This window comes from Salvelinus fontinalis, chromosome 9, assembly GCF_029448725.1.
Source record: "Salvelinus fontinalis isolate EN_2023a chromosome 9, ASM2944872v1, whole genome shotgun sequence".
Taxonomy (NCBI): Eukaryota; Metazoa; Chordata; class Actinopteri; order Salmoniformes; family Salmonidae; genus Salvelinus; species Salvelinus fontinalis.
This window is the reverse complement of record NC_074673.1, coordinates 61376055-61395893: the sequence shown is the minus strand read 5'-3', so window position 1 is coordinate 61395893 and position 19839 is coordinate 61376055. Positions and strand designations below refer to the sequence as shown.

General features: G+C 48.3%; 1 protein-coding gene across 3 annotated transcripts in view; it reads right to left on the bottom strand.

Moving 5' to 3' along the window:
- Positions 1-1792: 1792 nt before the first annotated feature.
- Positions 1793-19839, bottom strand: part of LOC129862911 (Krueppel-like factor 8) — a 106798-nt gene continuing 88751 nt past the window's right edge. For all 3 annotated transcript variants that reach the window (XM_055935011.1, XM_055935012.1, XM_055935013.1), the window contains exons 5-7: positions 16062-16173; positions 7807-7949; positions 1793-6073 (exon numbers count right to left, since the gene is read on the bottom strand). In XM_055935011.1, coding sequence (XP_055790986.1) covers positions 5892-6073; positions 7807-7949; positions 16062-16173 — 437 coding nt within the window. In that variant the 3' untranslated portion in view covers positions 1793-5891. The remainder of the gene's footprint in view (positions 6074-7806; positions 7950-16061; positions 16174-19839) is intronic.

The window sequence follows — 19839 nt, the reverse complement described above, 5'->3', positions numbered from 1 at the left end:
AGTGTCTCATATCGGCTGAAAGCTTAAATTCTTGTTAATCTAACTGCACTGTCCGATTTACAGTATCTATTACAGCGAAAACATGCAACTGTTTGAGGACGGCGCCCCACATTAAAACATTTCTCCACCGGCACAAGTTTCATGCAACCACAAATAACCATTAAATATTCACCACATGGAACAACAGATAGTCCCCCCAAAAAATCTAAAGGAAGTTGAAGTGTCTGTTCTATATCTTAGCAATATGAGAAAGATCAGGAAACATTTGTTTTGTTTTTTACACTAAACAGTCTTCATATATACAGTACTTCCATTACTTTTTTTCAACTGGTACCCGGGGAACCTTCAGACGAGTGTTCGTGGGAGTGTACACGTTTGTGTACGTGTTCGTGAGAGTCTCACGTTTCCACAGAGGGGTCATATTAGTGTGTAGCCCAAACTGTTCAGATGCTACAGACAGAAGTTGGCAGATTGGCAGTACCGACTTCAGACGAGTCCCGACACACTTGTGGGGGTCGTAGAGCAAAACGGAGAACACTATCATAGTAGTTTCGGAGGCCAAACCATTCGGATGCTACAGACAATTGTTTTGGTCTCGTGGTCTGACAAACATGGCTCTAGCTCCGTCTCCTTTCACCGCAGATGCGGAAGCGCGACATTGGCGAGTGCGGCGGATTCACCAAGATGCATCTCTAGTTCAAATTGACAGATTTTTTGAATGGGGATTGTTGTATTATGCTAATTTGATTTCCACTGGGGCTCGGACATCAACTCTAGTTAAGGCCTCTAAGTACTCTGATCAGCCTGGGAGGAGCCTGCGTTATGTTAGATGCAAAGATAGTTTGAACTATCTAACCAGCCAGCTAAATTACAGTTTGCGATTAGCTAATTGCTTCACAGAAAATAGGTAGCTAAGCAGTTTAACAGTTGTTGTACTTGCTGCATTACGTTGACAAATAGCCAGCAATATGCAGCTAGCTAACTAGCTATCTAGCAAGCTACGTTAGATCATTTGAAAAGATAACTAACCAGCAATCTACAGTATATCATCTTGTATAAATTGGAAATAGTCTTTGCAAATAATCTACATATTTCAGTGGTTTTTTTTGGATGCAATGTGCTTCCTTTTTTTCACCTGCATCAAAGATGTCAAAAATGTTCTTGCTGTCCCTCCATCTACAATTTGAATTTGATTGGCTGCTAGGAAAGAATGGGCGGAGTTGCATAAACAGTCTGTGAGGCAGTGCAGCTTCACAGGCACCATCACCACTTGTGCATCATTCTCTGTCATAGCGCTCCCCCATGAGGTTGACTATATTACTCTCATGCAAGTTATTCTTCCCACTGTCCCAAAAGTCACTCTTAACCGTCATTTTTTCTTGTCAAATAATATTTAACGGGCGACATCTTTGTCATGCAAAATATTTGCGTAAAGTATAAAAAAATGACTTATCTTGCAGTGTGATTTAATTTGAAACTTTTCTTGTGCGTTATAAGGAGGCGCTTATTTAACTGGAGTATAGTAAACTGAGCAATACATAAATAGTCGCCTCATTGCAACGCACATTGTCGAAGAAAAGTTTCCAATCATGCAGCCCGATTATAATGGTCATTTTTATACTTTGCACGATTATTTTAGCCTTGGCAACCAGCCTGATCCCTGCATTCACCATTCTATGTAACTTTCTTCAATGGTGAATGCAGTGATCATGCAAGTTCCACCAGGATACAATTCTTTTGCACTATGAACATTTCACCCGTAGTCAACAATAAAGACATTGCATCAACAATCTGCACCAAAAACCTTTTATTCTATAAAAGGAGTGGGGTAAATCTCAACTGTACAGGGGGAAACAGACTTAATGAAACACCATTTCTCACAGTATCAAAAAGCTCACGTTCTTCCTCACTGATCTTTACACATTTGTTCTGTACAAATACAAAACAAATAATATTAATGACAATAACAATAACTGCATTGCACTGAGTAATATAGTACTGGCCCAAAAGTTAATGCTTTCAATATAAAATACCTACAATTCTGGTTGTTAAAGTAAGTGGCCAGTGAAAATCTATTCTGTTAACCCATACCTAAATAATGTTGTTGACTCATCCAATACTTGTATTTGTGGCCAAAGCATAATTTGGAGATTTTTTTCTTCAAAACCCCCCAGCTCAAATGTGTATCTCGAACAGACCGTTTAAAAAATGCTTGCCATTTCCTCATAGAGGATGATGTCATCCTCCCGAAGGAGGATGAGCTGGCCAATCAGCGGTCTACTGGCACGAATATTTTTAATGACCGGTATACGCCCATACCATTCTGTCGTTGGGGTACACCTACACCATTGCAACGCAGAAAACCTGCGTTTTAACATAATTCATTAAAACAAACAGGAAAGTAAAACAATTTCACTCATTGTTATTAATTATAGGCGATATGTCATGAAAATCTGTCAACACTAGACAGTTACTTTAAGAAAATGAGTTTTGATTAATGATAAGAAGAGGCACACTCACACACTTATACACACATGCACACACACTTATACACACACACACAATCAATCCACCCTTACATTATGTGGTGCCATATTGTTGAAGTGAGGGGTGACTAGTGAAGTGGATAAATGGGCTTGTACAAATACAGTACAGTATAGAGGGTCATCAAGTCTTAAGTGGTATGCTGCCATGTCTAAACCACAGATGGATCTATCTTTTGTTGGACAGAACATTTCTATATTGGTGTACTGTATTGATGTATTATGGCATTGTTTTCTTTGTGGTATATGGAGTAATACTTCACAATGGACATTAAAGGGGTACTTGTATTGTACGTATCAATGCGGTGAGGTGGGTTTGACCAATGATAACAGATATTTTCAACTCTGGGTACGTCCTAAATGGCCCCATATTCCCTATATAGTGCACTACTTTTAACCAAAGCCCTAGGGGCCCTGGTCAAAAGAAGTGCATTAGGGGGTAGGGTGCCATTTTGGACGGTCCTTCATGTTTTTGTTGTTGCGGGTTGCAGGTCATTAGGACTGTTAGGTTAGGGCACCATGATCACACCGACATGCTTGCCAACTTCACAAAAACAAAATGTGCACAACACAAATGGGACTGATTTTTAAGGACATTTAAAAAAAAAAAAAATTTTTTTTTTTTATATAACACATTTCAGCATTTCAGTTGTAAATCAAAGAAAAAAAGATATTTTTCACATTGTCTAGTCAGTGTTAAAAATAGAACTCCACCTGTTACATTTATTATGGACTTTTTGATTATATACAGTATGTACACGTCTTGTTCTTTAATTCATTTCTCATAGTCCTTAATGTCTAATACCATCGAATAACAAGTTGCAATCAAAGGCATGTCCTCTTCTAGAAAGATGTGCTTAGTAACATTGCTAGGAGTTGAAGCAGAGAATGATAGAAACTCATAGGAACATTGCATTGCTCTGTGTGGACCAATAAGATCCCTCTCTGCTTCAGGCATGCGCTCAACTCAACTCACACCAAGGCCGGGTTCCCAGTTAGAAAAGCATTATTATCTGCACTTTCTTTTTATATTGTCAAGAGAAAAGGGATCTTAAATTCAATCATGTTTTATTTAGCCAGCGTTTTGAAATGATGATGGCTGCTGCGACTGCCAGGGAGAGAGTCAAACACTTTGTTTACATGTTCTTTAGTATGCCCTCTGTATGCATGTACCATAGGAGCTGTACTTAGCCACTGACTTCAGAACAGCGCTTAAGAGGGAGGTTTGTGTACGTCCCGGTAGCAAGATGTACATTACCACTGACTCCAGAACAGTGCTTAGTAGCGAGAGCTGTATATGTTCCAGTAGCAACACATATTCAACCAGCGCTAGGAGCCAGGTCTGTGGAGGTTGCATAATCAAGTGAACACAAGAGAGCAGGAGGTAAAAACAGCCACCTGAAGACATGGAGATCAGTCAGGCTCAGAGTAGGAGCACTGATCTAGGATCAGTTCAGCCTTTTAGATAATAATGAATATGATCATATGGATCGAAAACTCCTACTCTGAGACCCTTTGTGAATACAGGCCCTGATCTGGGTCGAAATGGGCAGGAATGCTCGTAACAACAGAGTGCCTCGCGACGTGTCGCCGGGGGGGCAATGAGACCCCGTTTCCCCGGGGTCTCAAAACAAACGTGCGTTTCGAAAAACAGAGCTTCTCAGATCGACTTTGATTCATTAAGGCTCCGACGGGCGAGAGGTAACACACTGCTGCAGCGAACACACCCTTCTAAAATCCTCAGCTCTGATTATTTGTTACGCGCACAAACACAAGCTCCCCTAGTTTGTAATCTCAACCTTTTTCTTGTTCTACTTTTACAGCCTCAAGCACAATCTAAGGATATGAAATAGTCAACAAAAAAAAATGGATGTTATTATGTTACGAGCCAATCATTAGCAAAGAGAAAGAGAAGAAAATGAGAAAAACTACAGAAGGCCTTTTTTTTTTTTTAACAACACAAATACTGTTACTGAACAACAAGCTATAACTGTGGGGCAAGTGAACATGATTTCATTTCTGATTGAAACTATTAATAAAACTGAATTCTTCACAGTCTTGTAGCTCCCCGTTTCAGGAGATGGGGGAGCGGAGAAATGGAGCGGAAGAGGGTTGAATAAGACCGAATAAGACATTTCTACACCGCCACACCCGAGGGGTCCGCTGACTCTGCTGAGGAAATTATACGTACGGAGGAGAGGACATGATGCATCATCAACTGTCTTTAAATAGCACACACTACACTAACGCTCACACACAATCACACACACGTACAGACGGCTAGCCCATGCACGCAGCGCAGGTTAACAGAAGATGATCAGACACAGTAAACAGTTGCTCGACAGCTGAAAAGTAATCTCTGAAGTGTTTTCCCCTCTCAAATAAACAAAACTGACACAAAAGCCACATATCCTTCCCTGCCTCCTCCACCTCCTCTCTGTCCCCCTCCTCTTCTCGCTCTGAGCCGAGTGTGTGATGTAGGTAACCCTGCATCATTTCAAAGTATGTCCTCGGTCTCTCTCTCAGTCCAGCCTGTCCATCTCTCTCTGCTCTATCCCTGGTTTGTCTTCCCTAGTCGATCTTCTGGATGGATAGGGTGCTGTTGAAGTAGATGGCCTCTGGCTGTGTGCACACGGCGTGGGGTGTGAGGGAGAAACGAGGAGGTAAGCTGTGGGGTATGAGAGTTGTGGACTACCCCTTCAGGTGCTAAGCAACCAGAAAACAACAACAAACTCTTGTCATCCTTTTGGGATCTTCATTCTCCACCTCTTGAATGCAATGATCTCCACGATGACCCACAGTTCAAAATGGAGGACGAGGCGTGGGCGTAGAGAAGACTAGGTCTAAACAATGGACCAGCAATGCGATCAAAAATGACTGAAAGGGAATTTTAGCAGTACAGAAAGCTCGCCATCAAAGTGGAAAATAAACACAATCGTAGTGAACTTCAGCTAACTACTCTGCAAACACATAACACAACTGTTTTACGGTCATTCTATTGATTCAAATGATCTACCGCCACTTTATTACTTGATTTCTTGACCACTGGTGACGTTTTCAATGGTAATCCTGTAGAATCAGTGTTGGTCCAATGTATGAGTTTATTTTCGAACGCTCCCGCGTGGAAAATGTATGTTGTCTTAACCTTGGTTCTTTTTTAGAGAGAGGAGAGGAGGGGGAACAGCCAAAGGAAGTGACACAGCAGAGAACCTCTAGGGGTCAGAGTTCAGGCCCTCCCATTTGAGTTCCATCTGAGTCCCGAGGGGGGCTGGAGAGGGAGGTGATGGGTTGGAGGGCGAAGGTAGCAGGGGGTTTAAGGTTTAAAGGTCAAAGGTCAGCGGTCACGGTTCACATCATGACGTGGCGTCTCCGGTGCAGGGCTAGGTGGTCGGACCGGGAGAAGGAGCGGTCACAGTCGGTGCAGCGGAAGGGCTTGATGCCCGTGTGTTTACGGAAGTGTCGCGTCAGCTCGTCTGAGCGGGCGAATCTCCAGGTACAGCCCTCCCAGGTACAGTGGTACGGCTTCTCTCCTACAGGGAAGAAGATATGGAGATGATTGGTTGATTGATTGTGTAAACATTGGTTTAAAACCAGTTAAATCTAACGGAATGTAATCTAAAATGTAACCTAAGAAATCCCCAAAGGTAATTATTTATCATCATTATCATTATTTATCAATAACTAGTAATAATGCATACTCCAAGAAAGGTTCAAATCTCACCTTTCTGGTAAAAATAGTTACACATTGCTGAGGTGAAGTCACTTTTGAGGACACAAGCTCAAGTACAAAGTAAAAATATGCAAAAAATATAAAAATAGGAACATTTTTGTATGATGTATTTCCTATTCAACAAAACTTTGAATAAGTCTTGAAATGACATGCTTTCTAAATATAGCATCATCAAATGATAAAATGACTATAAGATCTTATATATTTTCTAAAGGTCTCTCCTGATCCAAATGTCTCATTGCTGTGAACGTCTCACAGAGCTCTAGCTTGGCTTCCTGTGTCTCATCGCTGTGAACGTCTCACAGAGCTCTAGCTTGGCTTCCTGTGTCTCATCGCTGTGGACGTCTCACAGAGCTCTAGCTTGGCTTCCTGTGTCTCATCGCTGTGAACGTCTCACAGAGCTCTAGCTTGGCTTCCTGTGTCTCATCGCTGTGGACGTCTCACAGAGCTCTAGCTTGGCTTCCTGTGTCTCATCGCTGTGGACGTCTCACAGAGCTCTAGCTTGGCTTCCTGTGTCTCATCGCTGTGAACGTCTCACAGAGCTCTAGCTTGGCTTCCTGTGTCTCATCGCTGTGAACGTCTCACAGAGCTCTAGCTTGGCTTCCTGTGTCTCATCGCTGTGAACGTCTCACAGAGCTCTAGCTTGGCTTCCTGTGTCTCATCGCTGCGAACGTCTCACAGAGCTCTAGCTTGGCTTCCTGTGTCTCATCGCTGTGGACGTCTCACAGAGCTCTAGCTTGGCTTCCTGTGTCTCATCGCTGTGGACGTCTCACAGAGCTCTAGCTTGGCTTCCTGTGTCTCATCGCTGTGGACGTCTCACAGAGCTCTAGCTTGGCTTCCTGTGTCTCATCGCTGTGGACGTCTCACAGAGCTCTAGCTTGGCTTCCTGTGTCTCATCGCTGTGGACGTCTCACAGAGCTCTAGCTTGGCTTCCTGTGTCTCATCGCTGTGGACGTCTCACAGAGCTCTAGCTTGGCTTCCTGTGTCTCATCATTGTGGACGTCTCACAGAGCTAGGAACTAGCCTTTCATCTCATATTAATATTGTCCATCTATGACAAACAGAAAGTGTTTTGTTTCAAATGATTTTAGATGAATGCCTATGAATCAATCTCTGAAGGTGGTACCGTGATGAAACCACTCTCTCCTGCTGCGCTACGATGTAACGATTGCAGGCACGTGCTTTGTCCATGATGTAGGGTTCAGCGAGGAGTTGATGGACAGTCGGAAGAGCGAATTAAATGGTAAGAGGGACATCCCAGATTTCACATCCTACGTCAGACAGACTCAGGAAAAAATACTAGCGTGTCCGTGGGAACAATGCAAGCCATTTCCATCTACTGTCTCGACAGATGGATTTATAAGAGAAAATGTCATTCGGAGAGGCAGTACTTTAGGTAAAAACCAATAAGATAAGAAGCTCTAGTATAGATCGACATTACGTGTCTATTCATTGGCTACAAAATGTGGGTCCTGGGTCAGCCATTGGCTAGAGATCAGTATGTGGGTGGGACAGGGTCAGTGTGTGTGGTACCTGTGTGTATCCTGCGGTGGGCTTTGAGGTGTGAGCTCTTGGTGTACACCTTGTTGCAGCCATCATAGTCACACATATGGACACGCCTCCTCTTCATATCCGGCGAATCAGGGTCCACCTGCATGTCCATGTCTACGCCTGACCTGAGAGAGGGAGAGGGGAAGGCAAAGGAGAGAGAGAGAAGGAACGAGATGGAGAGAGAAACAACAGAAGAGAGAGAGAGAGAGAGAGAGAGAGAGAGAGAGAGAGAGAGAGAGAGAGAGAAGGAACGAGATGGAGAGAGAAACAACGGAAGAGAGAGAGAGAGAGAAGGAACGAGATGGAGAGAGAAACAACGGAAGAGAGAGAGAGAGAGAGTAGACCTGTCATGATATGGGTAAGGCTGGAGTGACATGCATTGAGTCATGTACTTGGTGAAATGACAAAATGTATTAGCAGGATTACTAGAAAGCAGCTATCTACCTGAATATGAACTGTTAGTGTTACGCAATCAGACGTGTTTTACATATGACCTTTACCTCTCCAGCCCCACCCGTACTGTCTATGTCCCAACTAACCCTGGAAGGAAATGTCTATGATGTAACACCTATAGAGCTCTCCAGCTTGTAGTCCTAAAACCCTGAAATGACTCCCCTCTGGTTGGTTCAGCCTTTCCTATGGGGAAAATCAACGGGAAATAATAGGCTTTTTGGGATAAACGCCCAAAATATGGTCTGAGGTTAACACAAGCTTAGGAGATCTTATACGTTTTGTTCTGCGGGACAATATTGGGGCTCCTGACTGGCGCAGCGGTCTAAGGCATTGCAGTGCTAGAGGCATCACTACAGACCCTGGTTCGATCCCGGGCTGTATCACAACCGGCCGTGATCAAGGAGTCCCATAGAGCGGCGCACAATTGCCGTCCTGGTTAGGGTTTGGCCGTGTAGGCCGTCATTGTAAAGAAGAATTTGTTCTTAACTGACTTTCCCATTTAAGTGGCTATGGAGTCTCAAAATGGACAAACAGTACTTTTTCCGCTTTTTTCTAGTTTTTCAAGCGATGGTCTTTTAAGGGAGTATGCGACCACACTTGTTTGGTTCGCCTAGCCGAGGTCAGCTAGGCGCCAGCCGAACTGAATGCATGCTGACGTCTTAACAGAGCCTGACTCTGAATAATCACTGCTAATTAAGTCTATTGTTCAGGTTCATCACATCTCCTAGTGATGTGTGGTCCCTGGGTGAATTTACAGGTCACAGCCACCAGAGAGCGCTAGACAGTAACAAAAACCCATACAGTTAGACAGCTTCCAGTTCAAAGCTGATCTCTCTCTCTCTCTCTCTCTCTCTCTCCTGTTTTTTTCTGTCCATCTCTCCATCTCCCCTCCTTCACTTCCTCTCCCTCCCAACCTCCCTGTTCCTCGCTGCCATTCACTGTCTCCACCCTGCCTGCCAACTAGTTAACACCCTTTCCTCCTCTCTCTCTTCCTTTCTCTTGGTTTCTCTGCCCAGCCATTAGCTCAAACACACCAAACCAGCACAAATAGAGCTAATGTCATTCCTCCTTCATCCTATCCTGCCCGCTGAACACACCGACTCACCCCTCTCCTTTTCTCTCTCCAAACCATTTATGAGGGGGTGTGATGGCAAACTGGATTACGTCATCTGGTTTACACCTGGTTCTGGGACAACCCTGCCCAGCAACACACACACACACACAGCTAAGTGAACTCTCCAAGCACACACCCTACATTTCAGATAGATAGAGTGGAGCTCGGTCTCCCCTGTTGCTGCCTCACTACACACGCGCACACACATACACACACACAGTCTCTCCTCTCCTCCAGTGTTCAGGGGTTACATAAGTGTCCAGAGCAGAGCAGTGCTGCAGTAATGTAATTAGCGCCAGAGAGTGGAGTGGAGAGAGGAGGGACGGCTCCAGCTCACCACAGCCAAACCCCCAATGAAGAAGAAGCAAATTCACCCTATATCATTATTCTCCAATAACACACTCAACCTGTAAAACCCTACTCCTATATCAGGACTGCAAACTACCCTCGTTATGTACCCCACAAATGTCTGTTGAAATTGTGATAGCAATAATCTGACACTCACCCTGTGGAGGATGAGCCCTACAGAACCACCACCCTGTGTCCTGGAGGATGAGCCCTACAGAACCACCACCCTGTGTCCTGGAGGATGAGCCCTACAGAACCACCACCCTGTGTCCTGGAGGATGAGCCTTACAGAACCACCACCCTGTGTCCTGGAGGATGAGCCCTACAGAACCACCACCCTGTGTCCTGGAGGATGAGCCCTACAGAACCACCACCCTGTGTCCTGGAGGATGAGCCCTACAGAACCACCACCCTGTATACTGGAGGATGAGCCCTACAGAACCACCACCCTGTGTCCTGGAGGATGAGCCTTACAGAACCACCACCCTGTGTACCGGAGGATGAGCCCTACAGAACCACCACCCTGTGTACTGGAGGACGAGCCCTACAGAACCACCACCCTGTGTACTGGAGGATGAGCCCTACAGAACCAGCACCCTGTGTCCTGGAGGATGAGCCCTACAGAACCACCTGTAACGGGTGTCCTCCTCCTCTTCAGACGAAGAGGAGGAGTAGGGATTGGACCAAAGCGCAGCGTGGAATGTAGACTTAATTACGTTTATTAAAGAAAAGACGAAAACCGAAAAACACTTCAACAAACTACAAAATAACAAACGAACGTAGACTGACCTAAAACATGTGAACTTACATATAACGAAGAACGCACGAACCGGTACAGACTACAACAAACGAACGAACAAACCGAAACAGTCCCGTGTGGTGCAACATACACAGACACAGAAGACAATCACCCACCAACAAACAGTGTGAACAGCCTACCTTTATATGGTTCTCAATCAGAGGAAACGTCAAACACCTGTCCCTGATTGAGAACCATATAAGGCTAATTACACCTGACCTAAACATAGAAACAGAAAACATAGAATGCCCACCCCAATTCACGCCCTGACCAACTAAACACATACAAAAATAACAGAAAACAGGTCAGGAACGTGACAGAACCCCCCCTCAAGGTGCGAACTCCGGACGCACCACCAAAAGTCTAGGGGAGGATCTGGGTGGGCATCTGTCCACGGTGGCGGCTCAGGCTCTGGGCGTGGTCCCCATCCCACCATAATAAATCCCCGCTTTTGTAGCCTCCTCCCAATGACCACCCTCCAAATTAAACCCACCGGATTAAGGGGCAGCACCGGACTAAGGGGCAATACCGGAATGAGGGGCAACACCGGAATGAGGGGCAACACCGGAATGAGGGGCAACACCGGAATGAGGGGCAACACCGGATTGGATGGTGGATCCTGGCTGGCTGGCTCTGGCGAATCCTGGCTGGCTGGCTCTGGCGAATCTTGGCTGGATGACGGCTCTGGCTGGTCATGGCTGGATGACGGCTCTGGCTGGTCATGGCTGGATGACGGCTCTGGCTGGTCATGGCTGGATGACGGCTCTGGCTGGTCATGGCTGGATGACGGCTCTGGCTGGTCATGGCTGGATGACGGCTCTGGCTGGTCATGGCTGGATGACGGCTCTGGCTGGTCATGGCTGGATGACGGCTCTGGCTGGTCATGGCTGGATGACGGCTCTGGCTGGTCATGGCTCGCTGACGGCTCTGGCTGGTCATGGCTCGCTGACGGCTCTGGCTGGTCATGGCTCGCTGACGGCTCTGGCTGGTCATGGCTCGCTGACGGCTCTGGCTGATCCTGTCTGGCGGAACGCTCTGGCTGATCCTGTCTGGAGGAAGGCTCTGGCTGATCCTGTCTGGCGGAAAGCTCTGGCTGATCCTGTCTGGCGGAAAGCTCTGGCTGATCCTGTCTGGCGGAAGGCTTTGGCTGCTCCTGTTTGGCGGAAGGCTCTAGCGGCTCCTGTCTGGCGGAAGGCTCTAGCGGCTCCTGTCTGGCGGACGGCTCTGAAGGCTCATGGCAGACGGGCGGCTTTGCAGGCTCATGGCAGACGGGCAGTTCATGCGGCGCTTGGCAGACGGACAGTTCAGATGGCGTTGGGCAGACGGGCAGTTCAGGTGCCGTTGGGCAGACGGGCAGTTCAGGCGCCGTTGGGCAGACGGGCAGTTCAGGCGCCGTTGGGCAGACGGGAGGTTCAGGCGCCGTTGGGCAGACGGGAGGTTCAGGCGCCGTTGGGCAGACGGGCAGTTCAGGCGCCGTTGGGCAGACGGCAGACTCTGGCCGGCTGAGACGCACTGTAGGCCTGGTGCGTGGTACCGGAACTGGAGGTACCGGGCTAAGGACACGCACCATCAGGCTAGTGCGGGGAACAACAACAGGGCACACTGGACTCTCAAGGCGTACTATAGGCCTGGTGCGTGGTACCGGAACTGGTGGTACCGGGCTGAGGGCACGCACATCAGGGCGAGTACGGGGAGAAGGAACAGTGCGTACAGGGCTCTGGAGACGCACAGGAGGCTTGATGCGTGGTGCCGGGACTGGAGGTACTGGGCTGGAGACACGCACCACAGGGAGAGTGCGTGGAGGAGGAACAGGGCTCTGGAGACGCACTGGAAGCCTGGTGCGTGGTGTAGGCACAGGTGGTACTGGGCAGGAGCGGGGAGGTGGCGCCGGAAATACCGGACCGTGCAGGCGTACTGGCTCCCTTGAGCACTGAGCCTGCCCAACCTTACCTGGTTGTATGCTCCCCGTCGCCCGACCAGTGCGGGGAGGTGGAATAACCCGCACCGGGCTATGTAGGCGAACCGGGGACACCATGCGTAAGGCTGGTGCCATGTAAGCCGGCCCGAGGAGACGCACTGGTGGCCAGATATGTAGAGCCGGCTTCATGGCACTTGGCTCAATGCTCAATCTGGCCCGGCCGATACGAGGAGCTGGTATGTACCGCACCGGGCTATGCACACGTACAGGAGACACCATGCGCTCTACTGCGTAACACGGTGTCTGCCCGTACTCTCGCTCTCCACGGTAAGTACAGGGAGTGGGCGCAGGTCTCCTACCTGACTTCGCCACTCCCCCTCTTAGCCCCCCCCCACCAAGAAATTTTTGGGGTTTACTCACAGGCTTCCTACCGCGTCGTCGTGCTGCCTCCATTCGCCGGTATTCCTCCTCGCACTGCGCCAGAGAATCCCAGGCGGGCTCCGGCACTCGCCCTGGGTTGATCGCCCACCTGTCGATCTCCTCCCACGTAGTGTAACCCAGATCCTTCTCCTGCTTCCCGAGCTAGCTCCTCGAAACGCTGCCTCTCTGCTTTCGCTGCCTCCAGCTCAGCTTTGGGGCGGCGATATTCTCCTGGTTGAGCCCAGGGTCCCTTTCCGTCCAATATTTCCTCCCAAGTCCACGAGTCCTGTTTTTTTGGCCGCTGTTGCTGGTTCCTATCACGCTGCTTGCTCCATGGTTGGTGGGTGATTCTGTAACGGGTTTCCTCCTCCTCTTCAGACGAAGAGGAGGAGTAGGGATTGGACCAAAGCGCAGCGTGGAATGTAGACATAATTACGTTTATTAAAGAAAAGACGAAAACCGAAAAACACTTCAACAAACTACAAAATAACAAACGAACGTAGACTGACCTAAAACATGTGAACTTACATATAACGAAGAACGCACGAACCGGTACAGACTACAACAAACGAACGAACAAACCGAAACAGTCCTGTGTGGTGCAACATACACAGACACAGAAGACAATCACCCACCAACAAACAGTGTGAACAGCCTACCTTTATATGGTTCTCAATCAGAGGAAACGTCAAACACCTGTCCCTGATTGAGAACCATATAAGGCTAATTACACCTGACCTAAACATAGAAACAGAAAACATAGAATGCCCACCCCAATTCACGCCTTGACCAACTAAACACATACAAAAATAACAGAAAACAGGTCAGGAACGTGACACCACCACCCTGTGTCCTGGAGGATGAGCCCTACAGAACCACCACCCTGTGTACTGGAGGATGAGCCCTACAGAACCACCACCCTGTGTACTGGAGGATGAGCCCTACAGAACCACCACCCTGTGTACTGGAGGATGAGCCCTACAGAACCACCACCCTGTATACTGGAGGATGAGCCTTACAGAACCACCACCCTGTGTCCTGGAGGATGAGCCTTACAGAACCACCACCCTGTGTACTGGAGGATGAGCCCTACAGAACCACCACCCTGTGTACCGGAGGATGAGCCCTACAGAACCACCACTCTGTATAATGGAGGATGAGCCCTACAGAACCACCACCCTGTATACTGGAGGATGAGCCCTACAGAACCACCACCCTGTGTCCTGGAGGATGAGCCCTACAGAACCACCACCCTGTGTACTGGAGGACGAGCCCTACAGAACCACCACCCTGTGTACTGGAGGATGAGCCCTACAGAACCACCACCCTGTGTCCTGGAGGACAAGCCCTACAGAACCACCACCCTGTGTCCTGGAGGACAAGCCCTACAGAACCACCACCCTGTGTCCTGGAGGATGAGCCCTACAGAACCACCACCCTGTGTACTGGAGGACGAGCCCTACAGAACCACCACCCTGTATACTGGAGGATGAGCCCTACAGAACCACCACCCTGTGTCCTGGAGGACAAGCCCTACAGAACCACCACCCTGTGTACTGGAGGATGAGCCTTACAGAACCACCACCCTGTGTACTGGAGGATGAGCCTTACAGAACCACCACCCTGTATACTGGAGGATGAGCCCTACAGAACCACCACCCTGTGTCCTGGAGGACAAGCCCTACAGAACCACCACCCTGTGTCCTGGAGGACAAGCCCTACAGAACCACCACCCTGTGTCCTGGAGGATGAGCCCTACAGAACCACCACCCTGTATACTGGAGGATGAGCCCTACAGAACCACCACCCTGTGTCCTGGAGGACAAGCCCTACAGAACCACCACCCTGTGTACTGGAGGATGAGCCTTACAGAACCACCACCCTGTGTACTGGAGGATGAGCCTTACAGAACCACCACCCTGTATACTGGAGGATGAGCCCTACAGAACCACCACCCTGTGTCCTGGAGGACGAGCCCTACAGAACCACCACCCTGTGTCCTGGAGGACGAGCCCTACAGAACCACCACCCTGTGTACTGGAGGATGAGCCCTACAGAACCACCACCCTGTGTCCTGGAGGATGAGCCCTACAGAACCACCACCCTGTGTCCTGGAGGACGAGCCCTACAGAACCACCACCCTGTGTCCTGGAGGACGAGCCCTACAGAACCACCACCCTGTGTCCTGGAGGATGAGCCTTACAGAACCACCACCCTGTATACTGGAGGATGAGCCTTACAGAACCACCACCCTGTGTACTGGAGGATGAGCCCTACAGAACCACCACCCTGTGTACTGGAGGATGAGCCTTACAGAACCACCACCCTGTATACTGGAGGATGAGCCTTACAGAACCACCACCCTGTGTCCTGGAGGATGAGCCCTACAGAACCACCACCCTGTGTACTGGAGGATGAGCCTTACAGAACCACCACCCTGTATACTGGAGGATGAGCCCTACAGAACCACCACCCTGTGTCCTGGAGGATGAGCCCTACAGAACCACCACCCTGTGTCCTGGAGGATGAGCCCTACAGAACCACCACCCTGTGTACTGGAGGATGAGCCCTACAGAACCACCACCCTGTGTACTGGAGGATGAGCCCTACAGAACCACCACCCTGTGTACTGGAGGATGAGCCCTACAGAACCACCACCCTGTGTCCTGGAGGATGAGCCTTACAGAACCACCACCCTGTATACTGGAGGATGAGCCTTACAGAACCACCACCCTGTGTACTGGAGGATGAGCCCTACAGAACCACCACCCTGTGTACTGGAGGATGAGCCTTACAGAACCACCACCCTGTATACTGGAGGATGAGCCCTACAGAACCACCACCCTGTGTCCTGGAGGATGAGCCTTACAGAACCACCACCCTGTATACTGGAGGATGAGCCTTACAGAACCACCACCCTGTGTACTGGAGGATGAGCCCTACAGAACCACCACCCTGTATACTGGAGGATGAGCCTTACAGAACCACCACCCTGTATACTGGAGGATGAGCCTTACAGAACCACCACCCTGTGTACTGGAGGATGAGCCCTACAGAACCACCACCCTGTGTACTTGAGGACGAGCCCTACAGAACCACCACCCTGTGTACTGGAGGATGAGCCCTACAGAACCACCACCCTGTGTCCAGGCCTATACCACCACCTTCCAGTCTATGACACTCACCCTGTGTCCAGTCCCGGGGTACTGAAGGAAGCAGAACCCGACTCTGTCCCACTCTCCACATCACTGTCACTCTGGTACTCCACTGGGGACGCCGAGCCAGGCTTGATACGCACTAGAGGAAAAGATGGATACACGAGGAGGGGAAGAGAGAGGACGCAAGAAAGATGGGGAGAAGGAGCAGTGGGACAGAGTGAGATAGAAAGAAACGGACAATGTAGAGGAAGATGGAAAGGTTTACAGAGAGAGAGAGGGGGGGGGGGAAAGGCAAAAAACAACAGGGGGTAAGCAACTTAAATCCAACCACCATAACACACAGTGCTTGGCAACACAAAAGGTAAGCCAGGCCATCCCAGCTGAGATTATTAGAATTTTTATTTGGGTGTGAGAGAATTCCCATTATACTTAGGTGTGGTTGGCTGTGCTGCGGAGGCCGGTGATTGTATTTGTGAACCCCCCCCCCCCCCCCCCCCCCCCCCCCCTCTTTCCCCTACCCCCATCCCTCCCTCTCTTAGTGGGTCAGAATGTGGCGACTGCATTGTTCAAAGTTTCTCTTCCCCGAGGATGCGAGGGGGTGGGGGTGTAGTGACGATGGGGTTGGGATTGGGGCGGGGTAAATAACTGTCCTTTGTGCATGAACAACCCCCCCCCACCACACACACCTATTACTACTGCAACCCACCTCATTCAACAAATAAAATCTCCTTTGAACCTCTATAAACCACCTCCCGTCACACATACCCTCCTCACCGCTGCTCTCTCTCTCTCTCTCTCAATTTAAGGGCTTTATTGGCACGGGAAACATATGTTAACATTGCCAAAGTAAGTGAACTAGATAATAAACAAAAGTGAAATAAACCATACAAATGTACAGTAAACATTACACTCACAGAAGTTCCAAAAGAATCAAGACATTTCAAATGTCATATTATGTCTATATACAGTGTTGTAACGATGTGCAAATGGTTAAAGTACAAAAGGGAAAATAAATAAACATAAATATGGGTTGTATTTACAATGGTGTTTGTTCTTCACTGGTTGACCTTTTCTTGTAGCAACAGGTCACAAATGTTGCTGCTGTGATGTCACACTGTGGTATTTCACCCAGTAGATATGGGAGTTGATCAAAATTGGGTTTGTTTTTGAATTCTTTGTGGATCCGTGTAATCTGAGGGAAATATGTGTCTCTAATATGGTCATACATTTGGCAGGAGGTTAGGAAGTGCAGCTCAGTTTCCACCTCGTTTTGTGGGCGGTGTGCACATAGCCTGTCTTCTCTTGAGAGCCAGGTCTGCCTACGGCGGCCTTTCGCAATAGCATGGCTATGCTCGCCGAGTCTGTATATAGTCAACGCTTTCCTTACGTTTGGGTCAGCCACAGTGGTCAGGTATTCTGCCACGGTTTACTCTCAAAGTCAGGGTGGAAGAGGACAGAGTTTTAGTTTCCTTCGCAGCCTAGCGCAGAGGAGACGCTGTCGTTACGGCATGGATTCAGGTGTGTTCCTGAGAATGGAATTAAGGCTCTGCTTTGCGGTCGGCGAACAGGTAGGAGCTGAATTTATACATCCCGCTTCCAGAATGAACAAAGCTGTGGTTCTGTTCATGAAAAGAGCAAATTTGGTAGGTAGGCTCATTGCTAGTGGAATATTTGTAAGGGGTGTGTTGGTGCCAATTTCTCCTCTTTCTACCCCTTCGACCAGGGTGGTAGTTGCAAATTTGCCTTTGTTTATTACGGATGATAAAATAGGGGGGGAAAAAGAGTCGTTTTAGTAAAGTTGCTAGTGGTTTCGTGTACTGTCAGCAGGTTTTTAGGCAGATACAGGCCTGAGCTACAGGCAGTTAGATTTGGGTATGTCATTTTAGGCGAAAATTGAAAAAAAGGGGCAGATCCTTAAGTTTGACCTAGTGGATATTTGGAGAACGAGACATTCCAACACAAGACAGTATACATGGGTGAAGGCCTTTGGAACCAGGGTGAGTGCAGCCCGGCTTGCTCGATTTTACCTGTCCAGGAATCAAAGCAATAGGCTGTTGAGCGCTACCATTCTCCCGGTGGGTTTTTCAGATCACCACATAACCACATCACCACATAACCATTGTCTGTCTATTTCACCAGGGCCTCGACAGGCATCCTATCCTCCCAGCTCCTTCTTCTTTAGTTTGGAAAGACAGAGTGGTGAAGCCAAGGGTATGTGTTGTCTACGGCTTTCGGATGGGCGGGTGACCTCTGTGGTGGGGGAGATGTGGGAGCGGACTGTGGAGTTTTATACTGAGTTGTATAGGGCGTGATCCTATGTGTGCTCAGGTTTTGTTTGCAGAACTCCCTAAGCTCTCTCTGGCACAGAGGGATGAAATGGACATTCCTCTGTTGTCCCGGCCGTGCACCGGGGGTCGATTGACTCCCTGTGGAGTAAAAAAAATAAATTCTGGGGAATAATTGGACTGGACTTCTTTTGCGTGAGTGCGTCGGGGTAGGAGAGTTGCCGATGAGCTGCCGTCGGGCGGCTCTGACTCTCCTGCCCAAAAAAGGGGGCTTGTGGGAACTTAAGAGCTGGAGGCCTGTGGCATTGCTCTGTGCGGATTACAAGATATTTGCCAAGGTCCTCGCTAATAGACTGAAATCCCATCTGGACTCTATAGTACACAAGGACCAGACATATTGTGTCCCGGGACGCTCAATCATGGACAACTTCTTCTTAATCAGGGACATGTTGGACTTGTCGAGAGGTTCTCGTGTGAACTTTGGACTGGTCTCTTTAGATCAAGAGAAGGCTTTTGATAGAGTGGACCGTGAATATCTGTTTAATGTGATGTCTGTGTTTGGGGAAAGGTTTGTGACCTGTGTGAAGATGTTGGATGCAGGGGTGTCATGTATGGTCAAGGTGGGAGGGGGGCTCAGTAGGACCAGTCTGGGTGAGATAGAGGGCATCCTTGTCTAATGCCCTATCGGGGCAGTTACCGTTGAAGTCGGAAGTTTACATACAGTTAGGTTGGAGTCATTAAAACTAATTTTTCAACCACTCCACGAATTTCTTGTTAACAAACTACAGTTTGGCAAGTCGGTTAAGACATCTACTTTGTGCATGACACAAGTAATTTTTCCAACAATTGTATACAGACAGATTATTTCACTTATAATTCACTGTATCACAATTCCAGTGGGTCAGAAGTTTACATACACTAAGTTGACTGCCTTTACACAGCTTGGAAAATTCCAGAAAATTATGTCCTGGCTTTAGAAGCTTCTGATAGACTAATTGAAATCATTTGAGTCAATTGGAGGTGTACCTGTGGATGTATTTCAAGGCCTACCTTCAAGCTCAGTGCCTCTTAGCTTGACATCATGGGAAAATCTAAAGAAATCAGCCAAGACCTCAGAAAATAAATTGTATACCTCCACAAGTTTGGTTCATCCTCGGGAGCTATTTCCAAACGCCTGAAGGTACCACGTTCATCTGTACAAACAATAGTACGCAAGTATAAACACCATGGCACCACGTAGCTGTCATACCGCTCAGGAAGGAGATGCGTTATGTCTCCTAGAGATGAATGTACTTTGGTGCGAAAAGTGCAACTTAATCCCAGAACAACAACAAAGGACCTTGTGAAGACGTTTCAGGAGATATGGTGTGTTGGGGGGGGGGGGGGGGGGGGGGGGTCTGTACAGCTGGGGAAGATGGGTTGGATATGTGGATGTAGAAGTGGTGAGGTTTTTGGTTATTGTGATGCGTGGTGTTGTTTTGTATCATGTGTAGAGGGCAAGGTGAGTATGATGTATGCAG